Source organism: Mandrillus leucophaeus, unplaced genomic scaffold, assembly GCF_000951045.1.
Source record: "Mandrillus leucophaeus isolate KB7577 unplaced genomic scaffold, Mleu.le_1.0 Scaffold524, whole genome shotgun sequence".
NCBI lineage: Eukaryota > Metazoa > Chordata > Mammalia > Primates > Cercopithecidae > Mandrillus > Mandrillus leucophaeus.
The window spans coordinates 600,267-610,135 of NW_012105631.1; the positions used below are offsets into that span (position 1 = coordinate 600,267).

The 9,869-nt window shown below is 37.8% G+C and overlaps 1 protein-coding gene across 1 annotated transcript in view; it reads left to right on the forward strand.

Annotated features, from left to right (window-relative positions):
- RGS17 (regulator of G-protein signaling 17) overlaps positions 1 to 9,869 on the forward strand; it is a 35,592-nt gene that overhangs the window by 21,361 nt on the left and 4,362 nt on the right. Inside the window, exon 3 of the mRNA XM_011996789.1 lies at positions 119 to 353. Coding sequence (XP_011852179.1) covers positions 119 to 353 — 235 coding nt within the window. The remainder of the gene's footprint in view (positions 1 to 118; positions 354 to 9,869) is intronic.

The window sequence follows — 9,869 nt, forward strand, 5'->3', positions numbered from 1 at the left end:
AAGTACTGACCACTAGATGGCAGCAAATTGATAGAATTTCAATCTGCTCTTCTTACCTGGTCTAACATTTACCGGTCACAAAGCTCCCTTTGATCATGGCCCTGTTCTGTTTCTGCAGCCAAAACCCCACTGCAGAGGAAGTCTTGTCCTGGTCTCAAAATTTTGACAAGATGATGAAGGCCCCAGCAGGAAGAAACCTTTTCAGAGAGTTCCTCCGAACAGAATACAGCGAGGAGAACCTACTTTTCTGGCTTGCCTGTGAAGACTTAAAGAAGGAGCAGAACAAAAAAGTAATCGAAGAAAAGGCTAGGATGATATATGAAGATTACATTTCTATACTCTCACCAAAAGAGGTAAAAATCTGGAAAACATTGAGTTGGGCTTCCTAAGGCCAAGGATAACCTTCAAGGGATGGCTGTCCACATTGTGTAGGGCATGGGGTGTGGAGACGGTAGAAGACTTCACTGGGTAGATAATCCAGCTTCTAGTGAGATAATTTCCCTGAGCACATGGGTGAAGGCTAGGTTTCCCTACTATGCTTTAACTGTTTATCTCGAGCTGACTTGTGTGGTAGTTCACTTGCTTTTCAGAACTAACACTAAGGAGCCTGCTTAAACACAATTTGCTGTGACAAACGAAAATGGAAAGAGAGAATGTATTTTAGGGTGGTATTTCCCAAAGCATGACCCCTAGATCATGTGAATAAGAATCCCCTGGGGCATTTGTTTAAAAAACAAATTCTTAAGGCCTAACCAGAACTTCTGAATCTGCATTTTTGGAAATAGGGCTCAGAAATCTGCACTTTTAACAAGTTTTCCACATACATACTGGTTGGAAAACCTCTGGTATAGGGATTCCAAAAAAAAAAAAAAATCTGACATGTTTGATGATGTTTATGATTGAATCTTTACAGAAATGAAAAATGAGCCTTGATGACCACTAATATTCTTAGATGGGAAATGGAAATTATTTTACTCATTCTAGATTATCTGTTATTGAAAGTGCCAGCATCTTTCCCATTGCCAGAATGTACCTAATCAATAAGCAATACTTCTAGCAACCAAAGAGCACTTTTCCATTGACTTTTTAAAACTTAATTTGTTCTTGAGAATTCTTCCAGCTAACAGAGTTATAAGCGTTTGGTGAAGGAGTGGTTGATAGTGTGTCCAGGTCCTTGGAGCCCTGAGTGATGGAGCTCCAGAGGGATGGAAAGCACTTAGAGAACACAGAGGTTCCTAGAATGTCTTCTCTTTTCCATACCAGCCTCTTTTTGTCTTTTTTGTTTCTCCTAAATAACTGTGATTTTTACCTTTGCATTTCAATGGCATGCCCCTCTCTTGTGCACCTGAACATTTATGGGCTGCAGTCATCTGTTCCTCCTCCAATACTTGGCGTGGTTCCAGGCTGCCTTGCACTCCTTGCTTTGAGATCTATAAAAGGAATTAGTGTCTATTTTATTCATCTCTAAGTTTGGAATGCTACATAAACTATTTCACTTCTAATAAGATTTAGAGTACCTAAATTATTTAGTTTTTTTTAATTAGTTAGGTTAAAATGCCATTGGTATTCCACAGTGCTCCAGGACTATTGTCTCTACAAAATGAGAAACCCTCTAGAATTAGATATACAAAGGATTGATTTATTTTTTTATTTCCTACATGAACCTGAAAAATGTATTCATAAAAACAAGGTGGGGAGAATTTAATAAATGTAATACAATGTAACATCAGTAATAAATGTGTAGCCTCAACACATTTGTTACTGATGTCACACGGTATTTCTAACCCTGGTATAATTCTGCATCCTAAAACTATATTCTTCAGGCTTCTGGCCTGCCTCGAATTTTAGCATCTAAACAACTCTATTTGTATTTTATCAGAATAATAATTTTTTGCTAACTTTTATTATTTTAAAGATATTGCATATAGCAAATAAACCAGATGATCCAAATGTGCCCAAATATGTGCTGCTTTTGCCTTTAATTATACAAAATGAGAGTCCTTGGGAAGATTATCTAGCCAATCTCTGCCCCCAAAGTATGTAAGATGTGAAGTGATAGTTGTCTGGATTACTTCGTCCACTCCTTTGTGCTATATCTGTATCATCTTAAAATGATGACTGTTCCATTCTTTTTCAGTGTTAGGAGAAAAAATATTCTCCATACTATGTATATATAATTCCCTTATTTTTACAGTTTCTGTTATTTAATGTTTAGTTTTTTATGTAAAACATTTTCTTATTATCCACACAGCCCCTGATTTTCTGATGTCACTGATGGATGGAGCTTTGTAAAATACTTAATTTTTTCTCTTTGAGTCATGTTTAGAGTTACAGTAGTGATTATTGAAACATAAACTAGTACATTTCCATTGTTTTTGCTAAAGTAATAGAGGTTTGTTTTCATCTTTTTTTTTTTTTTTTTTTTTTGAGACAGTGTCTCACTGTGTCACCCAGGCTGTAGTGCAGTGATGTAATCTCAGCTCACTACAGCCTCCACCTCCTGAGTTCAAGCGAATATCCTGCCTCAGCCTCCCGAGTAGCTGGGATTACAGGCATCCACCAACGCGCCCAGCTAATTCCTGTATTTTTAGAGGTGACAGGGTTTCACCATGTTGGTCAGGCTGCTCTCAAACTCCTGACCTGCCTGCCTTAGCCTCCCAAAGTGCTGGGATTACAGGTGTGAACCACTGCGCCTGGCCATTTTCACCTAATTTCTTTCTTTTGAACACAAGTTTCACCAGAAAGTCACTAAAATCTAATTTCCTGATCAAGAACGTGACCTTTCCAGAATTACATACACTAATGTTTACTGTCTTAACCATATGTATTCTCTCCTTTATGTTTCCTAATACCCGTATTTTGGCCATTACCCGTTCTTTAATATCCTCAAACTATCACAGAGAGAAAGAGACAAAGACAGAGGTGAAATTCAAATTGTTCTAATTTTGCCGACTTGTAATTAACTCTTGATATAGAAATTAATAGACAATTGAAGTGCCATTGTTTAGCCAGCTGATTTCTATCCTGTCAACAGAGTAATTAAATTTGATCCTTGTTTAATGGCAAAAACAAATAAGCAAAAGTAGATATTTTCAGTTATAAAAGATAACTGTTAAAAAGCTATGTTTTAAACCAAGGTGTCATGTTCATTGACTCGACTCATTGATATACTCAGCGCATGGCATGCACTTTCTAGTTATTCCAGAGCCCTTTCAATCTATTATATACCTCACTGAACTTCCTGTGCAATAAGTCATCCATTTCTAATCGGCTACGATACATTACTAACTCTGACATCGAGTTATCACTCCTCAGATTTTGTTTTCTGACATTGGAGAGAGTATATGTCAGATTGAGAGAGCCCTGCTTATACAGAAATTAGCGCACTGGACTAATATTCAGGTGCACAGGATTTTAATCCTGCCTTTGCTACATCCCAGTTGTGTGGCCTGGGATAAATCACTTTACCTCTCTGAGTCTCAACATTCAGTTCATTTGTTTACAAAAATGGCAATTAAAAAAAGCACAGAAACTAATAAACCAAATGCATAATGGCAACTGTAAGGCTATGAAGCTATTGAAATGGTCTGTTAGGCCGCTCTGGGCTTTCTACCTCTGAAATTCTATACATGTTTCTATTTATTCAGAGTATTTGTGCTACTACTTCTTCCTCTCCACCTAATGGCATAGCTTGTCCGTCATGGTCCTCCTTACTGCTGTCCCCACACTGAACCTCAGAATCTATTTAAACACAGTACTCAAGGCAGTTAATACCAATCTGAGTTCCTATTTCTCATTTTGGGGCTAGACAATCTGGGCTTTCTACCTCTGAAATTCTATGCATGTTTCTACTTATTCAGAATATTTTTAAAGAACATGAACATTTGAATCATTATAAAATGGTAATGACTAAAAATTGTGATGATTTTACTATTAAACAGAAAGCCATTTTTCTTCACTAGACTTTCATTTTACCTTAATTTGATTGAGTGTTGTGTTCCTCTTTGTTAAATACAGAAAAACAACTACATTTAAAAAATTATTTATATATAGATAACTTTTTCCCTTAATGAAACTATTGAAGTCAATGTGCTAAAATTTACATTACCTTAAGAACATGTTTTATGCATTTGTAGTAATTTGAGCATTATGTTATAAAATAAGAAATATCATCGGGCACAGTGGCTCATGCCTGTAATCCCAGCACTTTGGGAGGCCAAGACGGGTGGATCACGAGGTCAGGCATTCGAGACCAGCCTGGCCAACATAGTGAAACCCCATCTCTACTAAAAATACAAAACATTAGCCGGGCATGGTGGCAGGTGCCTGTAATCTCAGCTACTTGGGAGGCTGAGGCAAGAGAATCACTTGAACCTGGGAGGCGGAGGTTGCAGTGAGCCAAGGTCGTGCCACTGCACTACAGCCTGGGCAAAAGTGCGAGACTCTGTCTCAAAATACATACATATATTAAAAAAAAAAAAAAAAAAGATATTTGCAATTAGGAGGTGATATAACTTCTGTTCTTGGTATAGTGTACGTTTTATGAAGGAAAAGGCCAAACTAAAAAAAAAAAACAAAAAACAAAAAGAAAACCTAGACATTTAAGCATTTGTTTTAAAAAGTAAATTTTTTGAAAGTGATGTCTTCAAGAGCAAAACACATGAAGATAATAAAGAGGCCTTTAAGTCTAATAGTAGACGTGCTCCACGTAGCAGATGTTGGTGGCAGCTTATATTTATTATTGAAAAGATGTGTTAGGCCAATCTTGCATTGCTATGAAGAAATACATGAAACTGGGTAATTTATAAAGAAAAGAGGTTTAACTGGCTCACAGTTCTGTCGGCTTCACAGGAAGCATGGTGCTGGCATCAGCTCAGCTTCTAAAGAAGCCTCAGGAAGCTTATAATCATGGTGTAAGATGAAGGGGGAGCAAGCACATCACATGGGCAAAGCAGGAGCAAGGGGTGGGGAGGGGCCACTCACTTTCAAATAAGCAGATCTCGCAAAAATTCACTATCACAGGGACAGCACCAAGAAGATGGTGCTAAACCATTCATGAGAAATCTGCCCCCAGGAACCAGTCATCTCCCACCAGACCCCATCTCCAACACTGGAGATTACATTTCAACCTGTGATTAGGGTGGAAACCAACATCCAAAGTATATCAAAAGACAAACCTAGCAAAATAAATAACTTGAATAAAAAATATATTTAAAGGCTCTTATCAACTGTAAATAGCATTAAGCTACTGAAAAAAGAAATAATTATAAATCCTTCAACAAATGTAAGACATTTATCTGAATTGAAGAAAACTATGGTCCAGTTATGTAGAAATCTGCCTAGTGATGGCGTTGTCATTACCAGGACTATAAACTGGACCTGTCACTTACCGTCTGTGAGCCACTTAGTGGCTCACTTTAGTGCGCTGGAACCTCCACGTCGTAGTGTTATGAATGAAGGCATGGAGAAAGCCTAAAAACCCACGAAATCTGTTACGTTCAAGCTCTGGGGAATGGTAATTGTAATAGTAGTAGGAGTTTGCTTTTTCTGATTTTTCTAAATTCCCAGTTACCATCTGAGAGAAAAGAATAATAGACCTATTTAAACACCAGAATTATCTAAAAAATAATGCTTATGTGATAGACAGGCAGATTCTGTGTGTCCATGTAGATATGTCTTTAAGTGAAATTTTGTGAATTTAGCACATTCAGTGATTTAATTCAGTTTTCCTAAACAGAACTCACTTGACTGTATTTTCCTAAATGTATTTTTCATGCACGCATATTATCATTGAAAAAATATTTATTGACTGCTTACTATGAGCCAAGCACTGGGCTAGATATTGGGGATATGATGATAAACAAGAGACACTGGCCAATCCCTTAATGGAGCTTACATTTCAGAAAGACAGACAAATCTTGTTGAAACAAGTAACTAAAAATTGTGATGGGCTGGAGATTGAATTAGATGGAATAGAAGTGGTCAGGAAAGGTCACTCTGAGAGGTAAAATTCAAGTTGATGCAAAAGCCAAACACATTGGGTTTGATCAAGATGATGTCATAATTATGATCAATTATTATTACTTTACATTAGCTTCATTATTGGCACAGTGGTCTTACATGTATTATTACAGTCTGAGTCTCACAGCAATCTTTCAGCCACGAGGACAGATGGTACCACTTTAAAGCAAAAGAAACTGATTCTCAAAGAGGTAAAATGAATGTTTGAGGACATTAGAAATATATCTGGTAGAGATAGAATGCTAGCCCAAGATCTTCTGATTCCAAATGTGGTGCTTTTCCAACTACACCATGCTGATTAGTTCTTCCATTGCCTATTATTTTCTTCCTGATGTTACCGTAGATTTCTATAAACCCAACCGTAGAACTTCACACATGATGAGAAATAGCAACCTTAACCACAGGCCTGAACCCTCCCCCTAGACGAGCAGGATATACTCTCCTATTATCCAGACACCACCAAGAATATTACATTACAGTTTACCCTGCCAATCATCTTTGTTCTAAGAGATAAATTCAAACAAAATAAAACGTGACTAAATGTACACAAAGCAAAAATTTATTAAAATTGATAGGAGGATCACGTATTCTTTCGATTTATAAAATTTAACATAGGAATACCAAATTTAGTTCAAATTAAAAACAGAAAAGAAAATTTCCAGTGGTAGATGTTATCATTGGTAAAATTTGACATGGACTTATAAAGGGAAAAAATTAATCAGAATTTTACTTGGAAAGGAATTCTAAATAAAGAAACTTCAGTAACAGTAAAAATAAGAGAGATAAATGGAGAAAACACTTGGTTGTGATACATGAAAAACATTGTTCAGGGAATTAAATAACGTTAAGAAGGGTTCTCTATGGAAAAAAAGACTTTCAGTGAAAATTCATCATTCTTGTATATTTATGCCAAAAATGTCCATAGGATCAAATTTTCCCTTGCATCTTGATGACTAGAATTAAAAGGCAGGGTCAAAAGTTGGTGTACTCCCTTTCAGCAATGCTAACCTACCTTCATATCCTCCTTCAATGAATAGGAAATCTAGTAAGATTAACTAGAGTGTATGACTCAGTTTAGCCCAGATTTTCCCAAGCCACACTAACAAGATTCCTCTGTCCTCATTCTCCTCGCTTTACCTCCATACTCTTGTTGAACAGTTCACTCTCATGACTATTTGCTTGCAAGTCCCTTGCTTTTCTGCCTCCCTGTCTCCTACTCCCTGTGGGAATGAATGCTTCCAAGTTCACGGAGACCTATTGCAAAGTCACTTGTGTCTTTAAAACTTCAGTTGCTATGTCTCTACATTGCCGGACTTTTCAGTACTGCTAGAACTGCCAGTTAAATGCGGTCAAACCTATCATGCTGTCTTGTGTCCTGTCTCACAATGGTGGTGCTATTGTGCTATAAATTCTGTTATTGCTGGAATGCGCTCTTCCCCCCACACCACCTCGGTATGAGTCTATGTGGCCTGAGTTAAGAGGAGACGTGCATTGCCTGAGGATAGCTCTTATCTTGTGCTACTCAACTTTCTCTTCCCTTAGGATGAGTTCTATGCAGGAAATTCCTCAGTCCCTCATGCAATGGAGCCCAGATAAGATGGCTTTAGAAGCCATCCAGACACACCTGAATCCTAGGGTGACTGTGGCCCAGGCCCAACTGGGATCCACCACCAATACCTTGTATTATAGATGATCCACATTCTGAAGCACAAAGATGCTACAAGATGAAACAATAGATTGTTATCCCCATGGGGCTTATCCTTATTATTTGACCTCGCTACACTTCTTTTGACTGATCGACAGCCTTTTCAGGCAAACAACCTGCTATTAAGGTAAATATTTTATTCTTTAAATAGTAATAACAAATGCATTTTCATTATAGATTACTAAATATTGAACTGTATGACTTTACAATATTTCACTACTGCTTTTAGTTTGCAAAATTAAAAATTAAACAATGAGGACATAAGACATTTAATAGTTTGTTATTTTATTTGTCTTAAGATAATATAAGTCCATCTACTGAGAAGAAAGTTTTACACTACATTTTATGATACTATTATTTAAGAAGTAAATGACCCCCTTTTTTTAAATCACTAATGTAAAGTTTCCTGCTCTGTTGAAACAAAAAGTTCTCACGTTTGAAAGAAAGCACCATTTCTAAAAACAGAGATGTTTGGTAAGATTTTACCTTACCGTAACATGATGTTTCAGAATAAGATAAATCAGTTTATCTCAGTTTAAACTCCAGTGTCAGCATTTCCCTCTGGCATATAAATGCAAAAATACATTTTTAGATAAAATAAAAACGTTGGAGAAAAATATTCTGTACTTTTAAAAATTACTTTGTACTTGATAGTGACCTCATGTGGTAATAACAGAAAATAAAAATTGAACAATTCATTTCCAGAACATTTTTACTTTTAAAGAATTCCCAACAAAGACAAATGTGTAGTTCAGCCAAGTAATGTTTTTTAGGCTTGCTTCAGCAGGACTGCAGGTTCAGTTACAGACAATCGCAATAAAGCAAATATCACAAAACAAGTCGCACAAATATTTTGGCTTCCCAATGCATATAAAAGATATGCTTGGCCAGGCACGGTGGCGCACGCCTGTAATCCCAGCACTTTGGGAGGCCGAGGGGGGCGGATCACAAGGTCAGGAGATCGAGACCGTCCTGGCTAACAAGGAGAAACCCCCTCTCTACTAAAAATACAAAAAATTAGCCGGACTTAGTGGTGCCTATGGTCCCAGCTACTCGGGAGACTGAGGCAAGAGAATGGCCTGAACCCGGGAGGCGGAGCTTGCAGAGAGCCGAGATCGCGCCACTGCACTCCAGCCTGGGCGACAGAGCGAGACTCCGTCTCAAAAAAAAAAAAAAAAAAAAAAAGATACGCTTATACTATACTGTAGTCATAGTATAAACAATACTTAGCAATAGCATAAAAACAGCATTATGTCTTAAAAATGTGCATACCTTTATTTTAAAATTCCTTATTGATAAAAACTGCTAACAATCATCTGAGCTTTGAGAGAGTCATAATCTTTTTGCTGGTGGAGGAAGGGTCTTGCTTCGACATTTATGGCTGCTGCCTCATGAGGCTGGTATTGCCGAAGGTTGGGGTGGCTGTGGCAATTTATTCAAATAAGACAACAATGAAGTTTGCCACATCGATTGACTTCCTTTCATAGAAGGTATCTCTATAGCATGTAATGCTTTTTGGTAGCATTTTACCCACAGAAGAGCCTCTTTCAAAATAGGAGTCAATCCTCTCAAACGCTGCTGCTGCTTTATCAACTAAGTTTATGTAATCTAAATCCTTTGTTGTCATTTCAACAATGTTCACAGCATCTTCGCCAGAAATAGATTCCATCTCAAGAAACCGCTTTCTTTGCTCGTCTATAAGAAGCAAGTCCTCATTCTTTAGAGTTTTATCATGAAATTGGAGCAATCAGTCCTATCCTCAGGCTCCACTTCTAATTCTAGCTCTATCACCATTTCCACCACATCTGCAGTTAGTTCCTCCCCTGAAGTCTTGAACTCCTCAAAATCATCCAGGAGGGTTGGAATCAGCTTTTTCTAAATTCCTGGTAATGTTGATATTTTGACCTCCTTTGATGAATCACAAGTGTTCTTAATGACGGCCGAGCGCGGTGGCTCACGCCTGTAATCCAAGCACTTTGGGAGGCTGAGGCGGGCGGATCATGAGGTCAGGAGATCGAGACCATCCTGGCTAACACGGTGAAACCCCGTCTCTACTAAAAAATACGAAAAATTAGCCTGGCGAGGTGGCGGGCGCCTGTAGTCCCAGCTGAATGAATGCTTCCAAGTTCACGGAGACCTATTG